A 20,914-nucleotide genomic window follows, 5' to 3' on the forward strand; every position below is an offset into this window, starting at 1 on the left:
TACTAAAGGGACAAAGTTTCCTTAAATAAATGGCTAATTTCAGGGCTGCCATAGGGGGGAAAAACCAACTGGAGTGCATTTTTATACCATAAAGTGATATAAAAGATTGATGGAATTAAGCCAGAGGCACTGGGAGCAGTGTGAAGTGGCTCTCACTGGCCAAATCAGAGACCATTTGAACATCAAAATAAATAATAATAAAGAATTATAAACTATGTAGTAAAGAAAAATCTAAGCATCTGCAGTGAAATAAATAAGAAGAAAATGAATGTTCTTTTTGTTTTGTTTTTGGTACCGGGGATTGAACTCTGGTCTATTGCACTTGCAAGGCAGGCAGCAGAACCACCGCGCTAAATCCCCAGCATAAAAATGGAATGTTCTTTATAGCAGTAAGCCAACAAATAAATGTAGAAAATAGAAATTGGAAATCACCATTTGCCAACAATCACAATAAACCAACCCAGTCAAAGAATCATCAATGAATGCTAAAACTAATAAGTCAAAGTTTAATGAGAAAGAAAATATTAACATAGTCTCAAAGGCAGATACTTCTACTTACAAAAGGTAAAAGAGTAACTTTATAATGGAAAAACCTGGCAGATACTGCCTTAATAAAATGATTAAAGTCAACACTGACAGCAACTGATACAATATACTTCCTGATACAATGCACCGCAGAATGCACAATACAAGTACTTATTAGCATCATGTTGGTAGTTTTCTTGCCAAAAGTACATAATCTGAATATAATTATAAGAAGACAACAGACAAACCAAAACTGATAGAAAATCCTCAAATAAACTGGCTGGTAATCTTCAAAAATGCCAATGTTATACAACATAAAAACTGGCTCAGAAATCACACTGAAAGAAACCAGAGTCAGGAGTACTGATTACCACTCATCATCTTGGATTTTCTTTTGTTCTAAAGGATATTACTGCCACAGCTAACAAAATCTCAATACAAGTCTGTAGCTTATGTAATAGTATATATTAATGTTAATTTCCTGATTTTGATAATTATAGCAAGAGAATCCCTTGCTTTTAGGAAAGGCATAAGTACTCAGGGACAAAAGAGTAGCCTGTCTAAAATGTACTCTTAAATGATTCAGAAAATAATGTATGCAGAGAGAGGAAATATATTATAAAATTCTAGTATTTGGAGAATCTAGGAAAAAAATGTCTACGAAATTCTGTGTATTATTCTTGAAAAATCTCCTGTCAATCAGAAATTATGTAAGCATTAAAAATTTTTCTTTGTAAACAATGAGTTATTACTACATAACCACCAGAATGGCTGCAATTAAATAGATAACAGCAATATTGACAAAGATATATGGAGCAACTGGAGCTCTCATACATGGTTTCAGTAGGAAAGTGAAATGGTGCCACCACTCTGTAAAAAGGTTCAATTGTTTATCATAAAACTAAAGATACATCTACCCCATTACCCAGTTAACTTCACTTTTAGGTTATTATATCCAAGAGAAACGGAAACATGTTCATTAAAAAATCTGTAGAAGCCAAATGTGATGGTGCATCTTGTTATAAAAGCTGCTTGAAAGGCAGAGGCAGGAAAATTGCAAGTTTGACACCAGCCTGGGCAATTTAGGCAGACCCTGTCTCAAAATAAAAAAATATACAGGACTGAGGCTGTAGTTCAGTGGTAGAGTGCTTGCTCGCCCAGTATGCAGGAAGTCTAGGTTCAATCCCTAGTGCCACACATAAGGAAAGATCTGTACAAGAATATCCTCTGTAGCATTATACATATAATAATCCCAAACTGGAAATGGCCCAGGTGTCCATCAGTTAACAAATGGATGAACAAACTGATACACTCACACTATAGAATTAGTAAAAAGGACTAAAAAGAAACAAACTGATAATGCAATATACTTGCAACATATTGAGATGAATCTCAAAATCTTTATGCCTAGCTGGGTATGGTAGTGCAAGCCTGTAATCCCAGCACTCAGGAAGCTGAGGCAAGAGGATTGCCCTGAGTTCAAGGCCAGCCGAGGCTACATAGTGAGTTTAAAGCCAGCCTGAACTACATAGTGAGACCCTGCCTAAAAAAAGAAAGAAAAACAAGTTTGTTTTTGGTACTGGAGATCAAACTCGGGACCTTGCGCTTGCAAGGCAGGAGGCAGAAGCACTGAGCTAAATCCCTGATCCAAAAAACAATTTTTATACCTAGTAAAAGAAACCTCACAAAATAATTTGTATTACATGTTCTCATTTATATGAGGTTCTAGAATAGGCAAAATTAATTCATGATGGAAAAAAAATCAAAATAATGGTTTAATCTAGAGGGTAGGAGTAGGGATTGTTTAGGAAGGAGCATTTGAGAACTTTCTACGGTAACATATAAGTGATCTGTATTTTCACAGAGGTATGGGTTAGACATGTGCATGTATTTATCAAAACTCAGTAAATATGACAACACGTACATATTTCAATGTACTTTTTTTTTTTTTTTTTTTTTTATTTGAGACAGGATCTCACTATGTAGTTGAGACTGACCTGGAACTCACTATGTAGCCCAGGCTGGTCTTGAACTCACAGCGATCCTCCTGCCTCAGCCTCCCAAGTGCTGGGATTACAGCATGCACCACCACACTGGTTTAATGTACTCATTTTTAATGTAAAATTTACAAGAAAAAATCTGGCTAACAAAGAATGAATAAAAATATATAATATAAATGCAGGGCCAGGGATTAGGCTCAGTGGTTCTGGAGCCTGCCTTGCAAGTGTAAGGACCCAAGTTCAATCCCTGGTACCAAAAAACAAAACAAAACAATATACAATATACAAGTAGGGTACTCACATCTACAACTGACTTTGAAATGTGTCAAAAAGAATGGCTTGATGAATGAATCTCTTGGAGGGCTGGATCAATGTCTTGGAGGGATAGACAATGTTTCACATATAGTGAAACATTAATGGACTCTAGGTGCTCACTGTGACATTCAACTTTGCTGTATATTTGAAGGTTTTCATAATATGTTAAAGGGAAAGACATTCTGGGGACAACTGAGTAAACTGAATAAAAACTGGCTACTAGATAATTTTGGAGAATTATTTTCTGTTCATTTGCTTAGGGTGATAATGGTATAGGTTTTTAGAAATATTCTTAAATATTTAAAAACAAAGTTGGTGGGCTGGGGATTTAGCTCAGTGGTGCTGCCACAAGCCTCGCAAGGGCAAGGTCTGGAGTTCAATCCCTGGTACCAAAAAATAAAAAACAGTGTCATAAGATATGCTACTTACTTTGGTATGCTTCACCCAAAATTTTAGAGATGGATGGAAGATAGGAAAATAGCACAAATTGCTAACAACTGCTGAATTTAACTTTTTTGGTCTTTTAGTTTTGGAGACAGGGTCTCAACTATGTAGTCCCGGCTGGCCTTGAACTCACTATGTAACCCAGGCCAGCCTCAGCCTCAAACTTATGGGAATCCTCCTGTCTCAGCCTCCTGCTTGCTGGGATATAGGCATGTACTACTTTGACTAGCTTAACAACTGTTGAATGCAGAGGATGGTTTCAAAAATGTTCGATGTGCTTTTCTTTCAATTTTTCTTTGTGTTTGAAATATTTCATAATAAACATCTGAAAAAAAAAAAAACTACCTGGGTCTGAAGTTTCCTGGGGTCACTTGTCCCATCTACTTGGGTACAGGACGTCAGGTGAACACAGGTGGAAGCTGGTTGACTTGGTCCCATCATATCAGACAGTGTAGAAAAGCAGTGAAGACCTCGTCATCAAGCAAGTATTCACTGGCACCATTCCTAAAATGAAACACAGCTATATTCACATCAACAGTCTTAAAACTGGAGAACAGATAAAAACACACTATCATGATCCTATAATATTCTAGAAGTAATCCATAGCAACTACATGCTAAGAGTGATTGCTTAGAGAGACAGGTATGAATTTCTTCCACTTATAAAAACAACCACACTTTTGAAATTCTGTTAAGAATCTCTTGGGCCCTTTGCCTTCCAAATTTCAACTTTCAAGGGTCTCCAGTAAGACATTATTCCTAATAGAAAACTCTATTATAAATGAACAGTTTAAATAGCAGGGCAGGTTTATGGACATACATTCTACAATTATAAATACTAGCTCCTAGCCAAAAAGCAGCACATTTCATCCTACCAAGTGGCACAAACAGATACAACTCTTACGTGATTCTAAATAAACCCAAGGAATCAGAATTGCCAGATTTAAACCAGGGTCTGCCGTTAACTAGCTAAAAGGCCCTAAATCTTCCCCCACCCTTTACACATACTCTAAATGAGGTCACAGATATTAAAAGTATTTGGTAAACTGAAAGGGACTATGTCCTTATCATTGTCTCTCCTTTTCTGAAGGCTCCATACACTCCGACAGCCCTGCCATTTAGGTGCTCATCTGAATGTTAGCTTTCTGTTATTTACCTATTTCACAGGAATATGTCTCATCTTGCCAGTGAGACGAGGTTCTTTGAGGGTTAAGGGCCTTGTCTTGCTCTTCAATTTCCCACAACACAGTACTCTGATCACAGTAGACAATTTAACTCAACATTTGTAGAGTTAAGCTGATTTTCTGAGGACAGACTAGTTTTAAATACACTGGAGAATTTATTCTCTCAAAGAATCCTATAGTGAATCAACTGGGAAATTCAAAAATATCCCTAACGTAAGCCTATGAATAAATCCAAGGTTTGCAGACTGGATTGCTTAAAAACAGATTTATCTGTAGGAACCTAAAGTTAACTGTCCAATATTCCTTACTCTTAAGGCTACAGAGACAAGATGCAAAAAGGAGATGGGAGGAGCCACAAGAGGGGGCCAATCCCAACTGGCTTGGCATCATCACAGGTCAGGGGCGGAAGCTGCAGAACAGGCTGTCATGTCAGGACAGAGCATCTTCAACTTTTATGTAGCCAGTACTTCCCCCCAGGGGATGCTTCCATATGCCAAAGGCCCAAAAGTCCATTCTCCAATAGGAAAAAAACTACACAACCCCCAGACTTCCTAAATACCTCAAAAGATCACTCACACATACACACACACACACACACACACACACACACACACACACACACTGAGTCCAGGGACACCCACCCTAACTGTTCCCCTATACAACACCCCTTCTCCTTGCAATTAGTCCATTTCCCCACTGTTCCAAGAAACCTCCCAGTTTGTCACCCTAGCTATTCTGAGACTTCTCCACAAAGTACCTCCCATCTTGACATCTCTATAACCTGTGCCTTCACCCACAGTGCAGGACAAACATAACCCCAACATGTCCCTCCCAGAGCCCCCCAGGACACCCCCAACTTGTTCCCTATACCCCTCTCAATGCATCCCTCCCCCACAATTCTCTGTCAAATCATTCCCCCTCACTCTAATTCCAGACACTTCTCTGACCTGTCTTCTCCCACTCTGCTGTGGGTGATCTCTAAAATGACCGGGGCCTATTTCCTCCCTTGAAACTGGGGGCACCACCACAGCCACTCTTATCCCAGACACTCTGGGAACATTCTCGTGGGCTGTTTCTTCCCCCACAGACCTTGGACAGCTCCAGAATCTGGTACCACGCCCAGAGGTGTAAGACACCCCCATGGCCTGGCCACTTCCTGTCATTCCCAGGACACCCTTACCTCCTGTCTGCTCCCCTGAAGGCTCAGCTCTCTCTGTGTACTGTCTGCTCACTGTGCTCAGGCCTGAGATACCCATATCTCCTTCTTCTCCTGAAGACCCAGTCACCCCCACTGAAGCAGGCACACACCCTACAACAGGAATTCCTAAAGCTTCAACCCTCCCCAGTGGCACTGGCACTCTTGAAGCCTCGGGGAAGGGTCCATCGTGCCTCCTTCTCCATAGGCCTGAGACATCTTCGGAGCCTGTCTCCCACTCCACAGATCCAGGATCCTTGGCAACAGCGGGAGCCTCAGTGACTTGTCTCCCTCTCAATGTGCCTGGGCCATCCCCAAAGGTGCTCTCCCTCACCATCTGGGGCCTATGGATCCTAGAAGCTGTGGGCACTCCTGGGGCCATGGAAAGTCTAGCAGCCACAGGCATCCCAGCAATCTGCCTTTTTCCTGATAAACCCAAGAGACCCTCAGAGAGTGTCTCCTCCACCATGGGCTCAGACTGTCCCACAGCCACAGATATCCCTGTAGTCTGCCTGCTTCCTGACAAGGCTGACATGTACCCAGAACCAGTCCTCTCCCCTTCGGGCCCAAGCATCCTGGAAGCGGACACCCCCATCCTTGTGGAACTCTTGGTGTCTGCCTGTCTCTCCCCACACAAGTCTGAGCCACTTCCAGATCCAGTTTCTTCCCACCCAGGCCTAGGTGTCCTGGGAACCACACGTCTCCCACCAGCTGGGAATACCCCCACAGTCACAGGTATTCTTACAACGTGTCTCCTTTCTGGCGAGCCTGAGAAATCCCCAGAGTCACTTGCTACTTCCATAGGACCAGGTGCCTCAAGAGTTGCTGGAACCCTGAGAGCTTGTCTCCTTCCCCAGGGACCTGGGAAAGCTCCAGAATCATTATCCTCTCCCACAGACCACAGCTCCTCAGAAGCCATGACACCCCCTGAATCCCCAGGTACTCTGACACCATGAGCTCTTTCCCACGGGTTCAAAACATCTCTAGAGCTGCTCTCCTGACACATGGGGCCAGACACCCACACAGCGGCAGGCACCCTTCCAGATCTAGGTGCACCCAGAGCTGTGGGTACTCTTGCTGGGGAAGACCTGTGCCTGGCCACATCTGCTGCCTTGAGCATCCCCACTGCCTCAGACACTCCAAGGGCCCGCCTTCTCTCACACAGACATGAGACAACCCCATAGCCTGCCTCTTCATCCATAGGCCCAGCTGCCCCTAAAGCTCCAGGCACCAGAGATTCCTGCTCCCCCATGGCCTGCCTCCTTTCCCACAGGCTCAGGACATTCGCACTGTGTGGCTCTTCCACCGCCTCAGCCAGAGGAGTTCTCAGAACCTGTTGCCTCTCCCACAGGTCTGGGACACCACCATAGCTTGTACCTTCACCCCTGGTTTCAGGTACCACTACAGCCTGGGACACCCCTGGCAGCTGTCCTGTTCCCCACAGCCCGGGAACATTCATATAGTCTGTCTCCTTCCCCAGAGACCTGGGTATCTCCATGGCCTGTTCTACACCCCACAGGCCCTGGGGTACCTGCTGAGAACTTGCCTCCTGCTCCCCAGGACCAGATGGCTCTACAGACTGTGCAGCTGCCCACAACACTGGGTCACCGCCAGAACCCATCTCTACACACATATCTTGTCCTTTTTCCCTGAATCCTAGATCACCACATCTAGTTTCCTCTTTAGTAGTAGCACAAGGCACCCCTACAAGCTGTCCTGTGCCCCGCACGCCAGGGAGACCTTCAGAGCTTATACCTTCTACCTCTTGTCTCCTCTGCCACATGTCTGGGGCACACACAGATGCAGTTTCCTCCACCACAGCTCTGGGTACCATCACAGCATCAAGGTTCTCTGCAGCCTGCCCCCTCCTCCATAAGCCTGGGGTAGGACCATAGAAGGCCTCTTGCCCCGCAGCTCCAGGAACTTGCACTGACTGTCCTCTCCCCAACTGATCTGGAGCAGTCTCACAGCCCATCTTCATCTCCACAGCTTCAGGCTTCCCTACAACCTGTGGTCTTTCCCACGGACTTGAGTTAAGTGCACTGCCTAACACTTCCACAGCTCCAGGAGCAACCACAGGAGGAGGCACGTTCCCAGCCTGTCTGTGCCCACAGGAGCCTGAGGCTGTCTCACAACCTAGCCCTAACCCCGTGGGTATGGACAGTCCTGAGACCTGGGGAAATGCCCTAGCCTGTCCTCTCACCCATGGTCCCGTGATTCCGCCTCGGCTTGTCTCTATCCAGGAGGCCCGGCCAGGGATGCCCCTTTCCACTGGCCCTTCTTCTGCAGGCATAGGATGGAGTTCCACTCTACTTCTTTCCCCACATCCCGAAGCTGCCCTCATAGCCTGTACTTTCAACCACAGTTCCAGAATGCTCTCATGCCCTATCGCCCCTGGGCGACCTTTTCTTTCACAGCCCTGGGGATTGCCATCGCCTGCCTCCTCTTCCTCAGATCTAGTAACCCACACAGACCCAGCAGGCCCCACCACCTCAGGTTCTCCCACAGCCCCATTCACCCACACAGCCTTGGGATCCCTTGCAGCCTCAATGGAGCCTACAACCCCAGACGTCCCCAAAGTCTCGTTCTCCCCAGCCGCGTCGGCAGTCTCCGCAGCCTGCCTCTTCCCCCATGGTCGCGGACAGTCTTGTAGCCTTTCTGCACTCTTACGGCGCGTTTTCCTGATCGAAGCCCTCGCCCTGCGCCTAGCTCCACACCTTCGGGATGCCCCTGTACCCCATCTTCTTCCCCACGGCCACCCCGACCGACTGGGCCCTACCCAGCGACCAGGCACCTTAGCCGCTAACTCGCTCCGGCTCTGCCTGGATAAGGCCCCGGGGCCAGTCGCCCTACTCATAGCTCAAGGACAATTCCCTTCGGCAACACAGCCCCGGGGCACCTTCTGTCTTAGCATCCGGCCCCCTGGGCTGCTCCACGCAAGCACTCACACACTCAGCTCCCGCCCTCGCAGCCTTTCTCTCCTTCCCGGCCCCCTCACCCCAACCCTACCCCGCCCAGTCTCCGGCGCCCGCCCCCTCAATGCCGGGCCCCCCTAAAGCTAGACAGGAGAAAAGGTAATTAATTGGGGGAACGGAGGAGCAAGGACTGCCTGGTTCAAGGTCTCCTCTCCCCCAGGTTCATGACGCCTAACGCTGCTTCCCAGAATCCCCCCAGCCCACGCCCAAGCCCACCTGCCCCGGGTGAGGCACGGCCACCTGAAGGCGGGGGGCCCTCGAAGTAGGCCTCACTTCCGGCCACTCGCCCAGTCGTCATAGCAACAGGCGCGAAGTGGATTGGGAGCAGTTAAGGTTCCTGAGCATTTTGAGAGTACAGGTGTCGCATAACAGCAAGTTTTGCAGTCAGTATCCCTGGGGCTGAAACCAGAACCAAGAGTGGGGCTTACAAGCTTGATTTACGTCGGAAAGTTTGCCCTGAAAGAGCTGAAAAACGGGAGCAGGAAGACAAGGAAGATGAATTATGAACTGCACAAGCTTCCGTAGCACCGGCTCCCGGAACCCCGCCCTACCACCACCCTCCGGAAATGGCTTCTCCCACACCCACATGGGCCCCGCCCCCTAGCAGCGGGACCTAAGGGCTCTTCCTCTTCTAAGTGGTGTGCTGTCCCTATGGCTGCCTACGAAGAGGTGAGCGTGTCCGGCTTCGAGGAATTCAACCGGGCTGTGGAGCAGCACCAGGGCAAGACCATTTTCGCCTACTTCAGCGGTTCTAAGGATGCTGAAGGAAAAAGCTGGTGTCCTGACTGTGTGCAAGGTGAGGCCAGGACTCAGAGGCTACTGCCCAAAAGTGGTAGGAAAACGGAGTCTGTGGCGCGGGATGCAGGAGCAGAGAGGGCGGCTTGGTCCCTGAGATCCACAGAGTATGTGGGCCCACACTTCCTGTTAATTCCCTGCTCTCTCTGCCGAGGTGCTGCGCTTCTACCATCCGATCCAGATGATCTTGTAATCCAGTTCTTTAAAACTTCTTCACGTCCCCAAAGTCGTGTCTTACAGGATACGAGTTGGTCTTATTTTACTCAGCAAATACGCCTTCCATTGTTCTGCGATTGTGGCATGAGGGCAGTCAGGATTTGGACTGGGTCTTTACTCTTAAAGAGACTCTAAGACCCGAAGAGAACACCTGTCTTCTGTTAACTTCTGGACTAACTCAAAGTCTAACTGCAGGTTAAAGTCTGAGTACTTACTATGTCCTGGGGTAGAGAAAAGGGGATGGTAGAATTGATGTGTAATTATATTAATTTTTAAACAGCTGAACCAGTCGTTCGAGCAGGGCTGAAGCATGTTAGTGAAGGATGCGTGTTCATCTACTGCCAAGTAGGAGAAAAATCGTAGTAAGTGGAATATGTGTTATATTTCAGACATGCGCTAGACTCATGCAAACTTAGGTGGAAAAGGCCTTAGAGATTTACTCAGGTTCTGTTTTAAGGTAAAGTCTAATAATTTAAAAATTAGAACCTCTGACATTGAAATTTACAATGTGAATGTTCAGCTACTTGAATTGAGAGTAATTTTAAAAATTTGGCCTAGTGTTAAGCTCAAAACTTAACTGTTTACTTTTATTTTATATCTTAGTCACAGTTTAATCAAAAATTCTGCAGAGGGTATAGTTAAAGTCTTCAAGGTCTTTTAAATGTTCACAAAAACAATAATTACCAAAACACTAAATGTAGGAACATATGAGATACTAAGCAAACTGTAATAAACCAAGAATTTTCTTGATCACTTTTTCCTTTGGGAATAGTTGGAAAGATCCAAATAATGATTTCAGAAAGAAACTGAAAATAACTGCGGTGCCTACACTCCTGAAATACGGAACGGTGAGTATCTTCATGTCGGGACTATAATTCACTCTGAAAGTTGTTCTAGAATCATCTTTGAAAGGATCTTAACATTTCAAGTATCACACTGCCTTTCACGGTGCATTAAAAACATACAACTTGTTGTAAATGGGGAGGCGAGGAGGGGATGAAGGGAGGGTAGGGACAAGGGGAAAAAATGAGAATCAAGACCTATTATGTAAAGGTACAGAATCCCAATGATGAATGTAACTATTGTATACCTAGATTGTACCAATAAACTCAATAAAAAGAAAAAAAAACACACACAAAAGAAAACATACAACTTGGCTGTCCATTCCCCTGAACAATCTCAGTAAACTATGAATAATGCAAATAGGTCTTTTTCATGTTTTTAAGACACTAACAATTCCACACTGAGAAAGTAGCTTGACTCAAATTCCTTAAAGCACTTGCATGAATAGTTTTCTACTTAAACCATTATTCAGGTTGAAAAGGTATTTCTTCTATTTCAGTCATGCCCCCTTGGAATACTAGTTGATGGAAAAGGGATGGCACTGGGCTTGTTGATCCGTTTCAGTCTGAGCTTCCTAGTATTTGGGACTTAAGGCCCTTGAGCCAAGTACTTTAATGATTCATTTTAAGGCAAATAACTGTTTCGTAAAACTTGTTATAACTAGTTGATAGTTTCTGAATGGCATAATTTCTGTGTTCAAAGATTAGTGTCATCAAAGCAGAACTGACACCACTCCTATTAACATTTCATAACGGTGGTAAAGACTTGACTGTTCTTTTCTTACAGCCTCAAAAACTGGTCGAATCTGAGTGTCTTGAAGACAACCTTGTGGAGATGATGTTCTCTGAAGATTAAGATTTGATGATGGCACTTGTGTCTTGATTTCCTGGTTTGCTACAGTATAAAAGAATTGCATACTTGATTTGAATTCATGTTAGCAATAAATGGTGTTAAAATCAATGTATGTCTAAGTAGTAATGCTATCAAAATACAAACCTTCATCTGGCTTGTAACATACAGTATTTCAAAGATATGAGTAAAATAAGTTTTCAGCAGTGGCAGTAATGGTTCAAAGGAACAAACTGGAGGTGACAAATAATTAAAGTTCCCAATCATGCCTGGGCAGCCTATCTATCCCAAATCTCTGAAGGGCTAAGGATCTTTTATCTTAAAGTCCATGAATTTGCAAAGGAACTGATAGTCCTAAAAACCTTTCCTTGGCTTTGGAATGTAGAATTTAACCAAACTACTGAGAGGAATTATAGCATATCTAATGCAATCTGCTTAAATCAAGCAGATTTTACAGCTGTCTGTGCTTCGTTTGGGATGAGGCAGGGGACAAGAAACTGGAGACTAGGTAGTGGGAACCTAGTGGTGGGAAGAATTTCAGCTTGTGAGTCAGTCACATTGATTCTACCACTTACTAGATGTGTAACCACAAGTAACTTACTTAATCCAAATTTCCTCTTTTACAAAAAAGGATAATCCTGTGACTAACATGAGCATGCATTGGAAGCATTTAATGTAGCACCTGGCTTTTGGTACTGGCCAAATAAATGTTAACTTTCTCTATTAAGCAGAAGCATGTGAGGTCCTTCATCTTTGTCCTAATTTAAGGTCAAATCGATTTAGTAGTTTACCACCAATCTTCTCTCCATCACTAGTTCAGTGACATACCAATGATTCTATCTTAAAGCTATCTTGCAAAACAGGGGTAATACAGGTATGTCCTCTCCTGCAGAATAAGAACCTTTATATACTGCAGTTCCTGCTCTGACTCCTTGACTCCAATCCTTTCATTCTGTAGATAAAACAAAGTTCCAAAGACAGACTTGCCCAAGGCACTACTGTGTGTCAAAAAACCATACTTAAGAGTTTCGTATACTTGCTGGCCCTCCCTTCTCCCATGCCCCCCCTCCTTAAACAGATCTAAAGGACCTAACCTGTCCATTCTTTCCTGTTGATTGTTAATGCTAATAAAAACTTAGAAATTCACAAGGTAATCAAAGTAGAATAATTCTGGTTTAACAATCTATTAACAATAAAAAAACTGTATTAAAAAAGCACATTAAAGGTTCCAGGTGCTACTACAATAAAGGTAGGCAGGAAGAGGAGTCTTACTTTATCTTCACTGTACAATGAAAAACATTATATACATGTCTTAAGACCCTGAGCTGTTTCCAGCTGTTCATTTTCCTGATGTGTTATTTTGCTGTTGCTGTTCTGCCAGGGCTTGTTGAAGACGCATCCGCTTCCGGGAATAGTGCTGCCAATGTAGAATCTGCTGTTCATCAATGAATTTCGCACACTGAGCGTTCACCAGCTCCTTTCGGAAGTGTTCGTATTGGAGTAGTTCTAACATATGTAAACACTGAGGGTACCTGGGTTTAAGTTTATAGGTTAATGATCAACATAATTTAAGTCAATAATGCCAAGTTTTAATTTGGTTACTTAAAATTATCTTTAGCCTACAATTTCTATTAACATTAATTCAGTGTATTGAGCATAGTTTTTTTCTGTTTCTGCAGAAAAGCTAGTCACCAAAAGTCATTAAGCAAAACTTTCAAAAATGGGAAAATTTAAATTAAAAAAGAACAATTTGTTCAAGACTACAGAACAAAATAACTGGTAAGCAGAATCAAAATTTGGAGATAATGGTAACATTGCATTCTGGCAGTTTCTAAGGTGAGAATCACTTTAATATGTACATAACTGATAACTATTGGTTTTCTATCATTACGGATAAAAACAAAGTTTAAAAGTGAATTAACTTCAAAAAGAAAAAATCCAAATACTGTGCTCTAGTTTTCCACAGGGATTATGGCAATTTGAAATTACTTTATGTACACTCTAAGACTGAGCAAATAAGTATACTTTAAGTAGATAAAGAGGGCCAAATTTTGGGCTATCAGAAAAGGAGTTAAAGATAAGGAAAGGAGAAAGGCTAGAGTGAATCTCATATTACTAGACTGGAATTGAAAATGTCAGTCAATACGCACTTACGGGTTTTAATACACATAGGAGAAGACATAGATGTGTATGTGTACATATATAAATACATATATACAAACAAAGTTCCTAATTTATATGGTAAAAGGGCCTAGAAGCAATGATTCTGAGGTACCAATGACCATACCTATTGTCCATTCATGGTTTTCAAATAACATTTTCCAGGGTATTTTGGAGAAATGGCTAATTCCAGGGCTAGGGTCAGGAAAGCACAAGATGAACCTGGAACATTATGTAGTACTAAATATAAAAAGGGATATGTCAAAAGTACTCAGGAGCTAATTTGGAGGTGCTCCCAGTCTAGAAAAATTTAAGCAAGAAAAAACAATTGCAGTCCACAGAATAAAAATAATCCAAAAGTCCATATGGATGTAAATGTTTTTAATAAATAAGTAACAAGGGAATGTTCTTCCTTACAGTAATATCTCAACTAATAAATGCAAAATGATGGAATTAGAAAATCTCACAGTAAAAATTGTTCCATGCAAACATCTTCGGTAAGGCTAAAATTAGTGGGCAAAAAGTTTATGTAATATTTAGACGGTCTCAAAGTATTTTCCCATGAAACACTTATACACAGGAAAATAACTTGATATGGAGAAACCGAAATGGCACCATATTGAACAAGTGATCAAAATTAACATCACCAATAGGGTATACCAAGAACACAGCACTTATGAACAAGAGGATTAAAAAAAAAATCAAAACACCAAGGAACACAGATTAAAGGAGACTAAGAAGACATAACAAAATGCAACATACCATGAGACTAGACTGAAGATTACTACATACAGACCACTGGGACAACTGGCAAAATCTGAATGGGATTACATAGTAAGATTAACGTTAATATTCTGGTTTTGATCACTGTACTGTGGTTATATAAGATGTTATCATTTAGAATATCTGCGTGAAGAATACAAGAAATTCCCTTTATTCTTCCAGCTATTTGTAAGTGCAATTATTTCAAATTGAAGAGTAAAATTTAAGTTAACTGAAAATAAAATCATACAGGGAATACAGAGAGCCAGAACAGCAAAAGTGATATGAAACCAACTGAAGTATGGGAAATAGTCTATGAACCACAGCAGTCTTTCTTAAACTGTAATATGCACATGATGTAGACTCAGTTTCAGTAGGTCTAAGATGTGGACTGAGCTTTGTATGTCTCACAAGCTCCCAGATGATACCAACACTTCAGGTCTCAAGACATTAAATAGAAAGCCATGTTAGGGCTGATACTACGCTGTCCTAAGGTTTGCTTTTTACACTCTGAAAACAAACAGTGGCCTGTAATTGTTGGTAACCTAACCTAGAATGCTCTATTCATACTGCCCTGACTAAATCCTTTTCATGATAGCAACAGCAATTAAAAAGATTAGATCCAAGTACCAGCTGGGTGGTCTTGAGAAGGATACTTAACCTCTAAGTTAAGTTTCTTTACCTGTAAAAATGTGAAAACCAAGAGAACGGTCTCAACTAGCATTTAGTCAATAACTGGAATTTAGATGAGCAGTGATCATTTATCATATCAAACTTGAATATAATATTCAGAATACATTAGATGACAGAATTAGAAATTATAAATATTCTCTGAAAGGCTACAATATTCTCTCATAAGCTACAAGTTAACAAGATGAAATAGAAGAAGTACAAAAAGTCTTGCATAAAGATTTTTGTTTTTAAAGAAACAAGATACATAAATGGAGAAGTGAAATGACAACGCTGACGAAAATAAAGGATTTTAGTTGACACAAAGCTCCCAGCAAACCAAGAGTGGGTTCCCCTACCCTTCCTAGATCAAAATAAATGCATAAATAACACCAACCTAAACTGAATTATTAGAAATGTAACATCCATATGAAGTAAAGAAATACCATTTGGTCAACCGTACCATGACCACATCTGAAGCCCATGTTTAGTTTTTGGTTGGATGTTCTAAGGCGCAAGTGCCAAGTATCCAAAGGAAAGTGCCTGAATTCGTGGGCAAAGTCTGGAAATCATAACACTTAGGCTAAATAAGTTAAGAAAGAGATGTTACTATTGCAATTACTAGTTCTCAATGGAGAAGACCAACTGGTAGATAATGTTCACAAGAGGCAGGTGCCCTCAGCTCCAGCCAGTTAATGATTTGGGAAAATGAAGACCTGGTGTTACTAGTTTCTCCTGATTTTTAAAGAGTAGCTAGAAATCTGAATTGTTATATAAAGCCTTACATCTTTAAATGTTGGCAGCTATTTTTTAAAAGTCTAAAACTTTGTGCAGATGAGATGAAACACCCCAACACCCAACAGGTTAATCTGAAACTTTTTTTTTTTTTTTTGGTGGTACAGAACATTAAACCCTGGGCCTTTACACTAGACTACATCCCAGACTTTTCTGATTTTGAGACAGCGTCTCATTAAGTTGTCCAGGCTGAACTCAAACTTGTGATCCTCCTTGCCTAAGCATCCCAGAGTGCTGGGATTACACACGTGTGCCACCACATCCAGCTTTTTGAATTTAAGTGTCTATACAACTGTTGTCTCCAAAAAGGAATAGGCTGGTTCTAGATGAATCCAAAAATGAAAATAGGAACAGGTTAAAGCTACAAGAAGGTACTATCACAATGTAAGAAAGAACTTTCTAACATCTGACCAACAGTGCGGTCAGCTATCCCTGATGGAGGATCATGCTCACAGGAAACCACCAGCCACAGTGTACATGACCACCTCTCAGCAACCCTGCGCGACAGTGAACCTAAGGTGGCTAAGGCTTGCAACACTGGAGTTCAAATCTTTATATATAAAATATTATAATCTCATTTTTTTAAAATGTTGTTTTGTTATTAAGTCAGTAGTTGCATAGAGAAACAGAGTGCAAAAAGTCCTACAGACAGCACGTGGATATCAGCTCAGTTCAGAAAAGTGATTTGAACAATCTGAAACATTTTCCTCTAAAACTTTTTCTTTTTTCTTTTTTAAAGTTTCACTATTGCTTTTTGATTATCTAAGCAAAACAGAGGTGTGAATTTGAGGTTTTGAGGTTTTTGGGGAGCATGAAACTGGAATCAGATTGTGGATATATAATGTTTCTTACCATTTAGTTAAATCTTAAAAGTGTTGAACAACCTGAATGGTATATGTGTGTATGTATTTTTGTTTTGTTTTCTCTTTAAAGTCAGTAAATGGATGTGAACCACATAGCACGCTGCTTGGCACATAGGAGGTCCTAAAGAAAAGGTAACATCTCAGCTGACCCACACCTGTAATCCCAGCATTTGGAAGGCTGAGGCAGGAGGATTGCTGCACATTCAAGGCCAGCCTGTGCTACATAGTGAGTTCAAGGCCATCCTGGAATACATAGCAAAAACTCAAGCCACAGTGCAGTGTTTTATGTCTCAAAAAACAAAATAAAATGGAAAGAGACGGTTAACTCCTTCAGAAAACACCTGTTTAAATACCACTTTCTGAGCATTCTTTAATGGAAGGCTACTGAAAAGATCTAAGTAAAGTAGTATGTTCTGGGATTTACATTTCTGAGAGACTAAGTCGGCTTTTGTGTAGGGTACTGATTTGCTTTGATTGATTTGAGGGGAGCAGAGTGAAAATGGAAGCAAAAAACATGGGTTTGTGGTCAATGTTTGAACAGTATGTTAGAAGAAATAACGTTTGAGCAAACCAAATTCTGAAAAGGGCAAAACTGTCTCCACCCCTCCAAACGCTAAAAGAGACCAATCTCCTCCAAGACAGAGATAAAAGCGTCATATTAAGTGGTAATCACTAGAAGGGAAGAGATTTAAAATATATTTTTCCAGTGTGAAACTAAGTCTGCTAAGTATCAGTGCTTTGGATTCTAATAAAGTATACATATTTAGGATTATAAAAAGTAAACTTACTTTAGATACTTGGCATATTCTGGTTCTTTCCAGTAAAGCAAGTACTTAAGATAATTAACAAAAGCTTTGTCTTTGAAGTAACCTCTTTGGGCAAGAACTGAAAGACATTAAAAAAAACTGTAGGTCAAACCAATCCTTGGACTACTGATTTATACCCCTAACATAAAGAATCTATTTAACATCTTCACTGCCAACATACAATGAATTCAAATTCAAAACAGATGTCTTGGTTTGCTCAAATATATCTACAAGCCAGCATAAGTAAAATCCCATTCAATTGAAAATGTATAAAGGTAAGTGCTATTATGCATTGCATCTCTTTTGTCAGCAATCAGTAACAGCTAGCCACTCAATGAGCTGCTCAACAACTTACAATTAAGGTAATTTGGGTTGGCTAAACACTGAACAAATTCCAACTCCAACTGAAACCGAAGTCGATTTCCAGCATCATCTAGGAGAGAAGATAGCAAAAATTATTCAAAATAAAGGTTAGTATATGTAGGATTTTTGTTAAAAAGGAACCTGAATAATGCTGAGATTTACTCTTCTAGAAAAGCATGTGGTGGACTTCCTAAACTAAAAAAGGAGAAATCTTCCTTAGAGAGCTGAAAAAAACAAAGCCCTGATTAAAAGGAATGTTAGGGATATCTCTAAAGATAAAGAGAAGTCATAATAAAACAAACAGGAAAACAAATGGGCAGGATACCAACGACTTGTGGGCCACTGTACGGTTAACAGTGATCACGGACGTAGGCTGTAGTAACTCAGCCTTCCCTGATTTTAATATTTTATAACCACATTTGCTCACAGTGATTAAATTAGGCAAAAACTAAATGCTAAGTCAATCAGGAAAAAAACTGAGTGAAAAAAAAAAAAACTAAAGTATAGGAGATCGTGACAAGACAGGCACGGTGGCACACATTTGTAATCCCACCTACTCCGGAAGCCGAGTTAAGAGGACCCTAAATTCGAAGCCAGGACCAGCTTGGGCAATTTAAAGAGACCCTGTCTCATAAAGGACTGGGGCTTACCTCAATGGTAAAGCGCTTCCCTACAACTGCAAAACAAAAAACCATTAAAAAAAATCGTGAGAGGCATTAATAGAAAAATACACAGGCTTATCTGCAATATTTTAAACATTCAAGCTCAAGCAAGAAGTAGAAAACCAATAAAAGGAAAATTTAAGATGTGAGTAGTCTAGCCTACAGCGGGGAGTCAGTCATTGGGGTCGATGTTTGCACAGTACTAGAAAAAAGCATGTTCGACCAAATCAAATTGTGAAAAAGGCAAAACTGTCTTCGCCCCTCCAGACGCTAAAAAAGCCTAACCCTCTCCGGGTCCGAATTCTAAATCTGCGAAGGGTTCTGCCTGATAGGAAGCCCTTGGGAGGCAGGAGAAGAGATACAAGCCGAGGCTAGCACCTTGGTTCAAAGATCGGAGTCTCAGCGCTCTACTCACCTGTCTCCATAGCGACGGCAGCGGCCATAACAAACAAACACACTAAACAACCACCAGCACCACAGACGGACACCCCCAAGTGTCTGGGGGAGGTTCAGGAAACTACGGTTTCCTCTTCCGGTCGCGGGGCAGTGTGGGATATGGGGCGGTCATAATCCCGCCCCGAGGCGGTCGGTTCCGCCCATCCCAACCCTACTTGTCCTGCCCAGTCCCGCCCTCGCTGGTTCCTAAAAGGCTAGAGGTCGGGTTGCAGCCGAGGAAGCACACAAGGGATATGGACCAGTGTTTTGGAGGGACAGTTCAGCCCCCACAGAACCGTGGTGCTTCCATGTCATCATGTCTTAAAACAGCGTCGTATTTTTCTGCTGTGAGCCTGCAAAGACGTCACACGCTGCTCTGACGTTATTTTACCCTATGGCGTAAGGCAGAGGTGTGACTGAGTGTGTGATAGTCTGTGAGGCCTGCAGAGACCCTACTGCTCTCTTTGGCCCACAAACACTGGTAGAATGGCCTCACCTCTTAGGGGAAAGTCCTCTGTGCCACGGATGGAGACGACCCACTGCAAAGAGACCTCGACAGTCAGTGTGGAGACATCATCCCGCCACGTGGAGACATCATCTCGGCAGGTGAGAACGTCTTCTTCCCGGCAGGTGGAGACCACCCAGTTCCATTGTGAAGGGCCTTCTCATTACCCTTCTGGAAAGCGGCTCCCATATGTCCTCGAGGTGTCTTCGCAGCAAGTGGAGACCTCCTCGCAGCGCACAGAAACATCCTCCCGCCACATCAGGGCTTCGTCCCTCCGAGTGGAGACATCTCTGCACCACATGGAAAGCCCAGCTCGGCGGGACAAACAGGCTGCGCGCCAGAACGTGAAAACGACTCGATGAAATACTCACCAAGGGCCATGGCCATTAGCCAGGACAGAAGTGCTTCTAGCTTCCAGTCAGCCAGCTGCCAAGAGGACCAGTCATCTTTGATTTCATGGAAACAGACCATAAATCAATATGAGAAATAGCCAGCTTGCCCTTTCTGGCCTTTATTGACCATACTGCACCTTGGATCATCCTACTTTTGACCCAGTGAACTATTATAACTGGAAGCTGGGACGAAGGATTTTCAGCCTCATGATCCTGTAAAAATTGGGTTGATGGACAAAGAAATTGAGTCTCTGAATCAGGTGAGTTTTGAATTCTTAGACCCTACAAGACTTCACCATTTAAAACTTATGAGGAGAGATCAAACTGAAATTATGATTCCTGGAGTGATGATATATGGCTGCTGAAAATCTCTGGGACATAAATTAATTGGTCTTTGTTTATGTTCCAAAATAATAAATTTGGGGTCTTTTTTTTCTTGAGCGAATAGCTCTGGGGATTGAACCCAAGACTTTTGCACTGGTCTACATTCCTACATTCCTTTTTTATTCTGAAACAGGGTCTTTCTAAGTAGCCCAGGCTGACCTCAAACTTTTGATTTTCCTGCCTCACACATCCTGCTTCATGCTGAGATTACAGGCATGTGCCACCACATCTGGTTAAATGTACCACTACGTACACGGAAATCAGACTTTGTTAAATACCAAAGTGAATCCACCAATCACCAAAAATAATCTTAGGAAAGAAACTGAGAGGTCATTGTAACCTAAACTGAAGTTTGAGGAAGACCGGGAGAGGAATATTTATGGGGTACCTACCCTGTATCAGGCACTATTCTGAGCATTTGAGGTATAGCAGTGAAAACCAGAGCTCCTGCTCTGGTGGAGTTTCAGCTCTTGTAAAGAGGCAGACAACAAATGAGAAAACAAAAGCCTTTTCTATTATGATTAGCTCTATGAAGGAAAAAAGTGGGTAGTATGATAAAGAATAAAGCGTAAAGAAGCTCTTTAGGTAAAATGGTTGGGGAAGACCTTGCTGATTAGGTAACATTTGATCTGTTTGTATTGGTGAACAGTGAGTCATACAGAGGTCTAGGGGGACTGCATCCTAGGCAGAAAGAATAGCAAGTACAGAAGATGGATGGGGACACATTGAAATTTTTTCTTTTCTTTTTTTTTTTTTTTTTTTTTTTTTTTTTTTTTTT

At 42.2% G+C, this 20,914-nt stretch overlaps 5 protein-coding genes across 17 annotated transcripts in view; 2 read left to right on the forward strand and 3 right to left on the reverse strand.

The window, feature by feature from the left end:
• The window catches only part of Kiaa0753 (KIAA0753 ortholog), a 73,593-nt gene extending 64,395 nt beyond the window's left edge, over nt 1-9,198 (reverse strand). The window contains exons 1-2 of one of the 4 annotated variants that reach the window (XM_010611339.3): nt 9,066-9,198; nt 3,630-3,788 (exon numbers count right to left, since the gene is read on the reverse strand). In XM_010611339.3, the coding sequence (XP_010609641.1) occupies nt 3,630-3,725 (96 nt within the window). In that variant the 5' untranslated portion in view covers nt 3,726-3,788; nt 9,066-9,198. Of the gene's footprint in view, nt 1-3,629; nt 3,789-4,439; nt 4,526-8,561; nt 8,659-8,853; nt 8,948-9,065 lie in introns of those variants that run through there. The other 3 variants (XM_010611337.3, XM_010611340.3, XM_010611338.3) reach the window with 3 other exon arrangements.
• LOC109117640 (collagen alpha-1(II) chain-like) lies at nt 4,445-8,553 on the reverse strand. The gene is made up of 2 exons (XM_019205606.2): nt 5,648-8,553; nt 4,445-4,536 (listed from the first exon to the last, which is right to left on the reverse strand). Exons 1-2 carry the CDS (start codon nt 8,517-8,519, stop codon nt 4,514-4,516), a joined length of 2,895 nt encoding a protein of 964 aa, XP_019061151.1. The 5' UTR covers nt 8,520-8,553; the 3' UTR covers nt 4,445-4,513.
• Nucleotides 9,199-9,202: 4 nt separating the features above from the next.
• Txndc17 (thioredoxin domain containing 17) lies at nt 9,203-11,437 on the forward strand. The gene is made up of 4 exons (XM_010611336.3): nt 9,203-9,433; nt 9,929-10,010; nt 10,421-10,496; nt 11,278-11,437. The coding sequence occupies exons 1-4, from the start codon at nt 9,289-9,291 to the stop codon at nt 11,344-11,346; spliced, it is 372 nt and encodes a 123-aa protein (XP_010609638.1). The 5' UTR covers nt 9,203-9,288; the 3' UTR covers nt 11,347-11,437.
• A 1,082-nt stretch (nt 11,438-12,519) lies between these two features.
• Med31 (mediator complex subunit 31) lies at nt 12,520-18,959 on the reverse strand. The gene is made up of 4 exons (XM_010611335.3): nt 18,836-18,959; nt 17,751-17,828; nt 17,378-17,474; nt 12,520-12,872 (listed from the first exon to the last, which is right to left on the reverse strand). Exons 1-4 carry the CDS (start codon nt 18,861-18,863, stop codon nt 12,680-12,682), a joined length of 396 nt encoding a protein of 131 aa, XP_010609637.1. The 5' UTR covers nt 18,864-18,959; the 3' UTR covers nt 12,520-12,679.
• A 44-nt stretch (nt 18,960-19,003) lies between these two features.
• The window catches only part of CUNH17orf100 (chromosome unknown C17orf100 homolog), a 56,265-nt gene continuing 54,354 nt past the window's right edge, over nt 19,004-20,914 (forward strand). For all 10 annotated transcript variants that reach the window (XM_033762841.1, XM_033762838.1, XM_010611334.3 and 7 more), the window contains exon 1: nt 19,004-20,012. In XM_033762841.1, coding sequence (XP_033618732.1) covers nt 19,342-19,722 — 381 coding nt within the window. In that variant the 5' untranslated portion in view covers nt 19,004-19,341 and the 3' untranslated portion in view covers nt 19,723-20,012. The remainder of the gene's footprint in view (nt 20,013-20,914) is intronic.

The sequence above is a fragment of the Fukomys damarensis genome, unplaced genomic scaffold (genome assembly GCF_012274545.1).
Source record: "Fukomys damarensis isolate Sample0158 unplaced genomic scaffold, DMR_v1.0_HiC HiC_scaffold_13, whole genome shotgun sequence".
NCBI classification, from domain to species: Eukaryota; Metazoa; Chordata; class Mammalia; order Rodentia; family Bathyergidae; genus Fukomys; species Fukomys damarensis.

What these genes read in the sequence shown, in the direction of transcription:
- LOC109117640 (XM_019205606.2), bottom strand. Translation starts at nt 8,519, where the DNA reads ATGAGTAGGGCGACTGGCCCCGGGGCCTTATCCAGGCAGAGCCGGAGC. An exon ending in TTCAGGGGAGCAGACAGGAG is followed by an intron (nt 4,537 to 5,647) that starts GTAAGGGTGTCC and finishes TACTGTGATCAG; the next exon opens with AGTACTGTGTTGTGGGAAAT.
- Txndc17 (XM_010611336.3), top strand. Translation starts at nt 9,289, where the DNA reads ATGGCTGCCTACGAAGAGGTGAGCGTGTCCGGCTTCGAGGAATTCAAC. An exon ending in GTGTCCTGACTGTGTGCAAG is followed by an intron (nt 9,434 to 9,928) that starts GTGAGGCCAGGA and finishes ATTTTTAAACAG; the next exon opens with CTGAACCAGTCGTTCGAGCA. An exon ending in CACTCCTGAAATACGGAACG is followed by an intron (nt 10,497 to 11,277) that starts GTGAGTATCTTC and finishes CTTTTCTTACAG; the next exon opens with CCTCAAAAACTGGTCGAATC.
- Med31 (XM_010611335.3), bottom strand. Translation starts at nt 18,863, where the DNA reads ATGGCCGCTGCCGTCGCTATGGAGACAG. An exon ending in TGCCGTCGCTATGGAGACAG is followed by an intron (nt 17,829 to 18,835) that starts GTGAGTAGAGCG and finishes CTTCTCTCCTAG; the next exon opens with ATGATGCTGGAAATCGACTT. An exon ending in GAATATGCCAAGTATCTAAA is followed by an intron (nt 12,873 to 17,377) that starts GTAAGTTTACTT and finishes ACTTAAACCCAG; the next exon opens with GTACCCTCAGTGTTTACATA.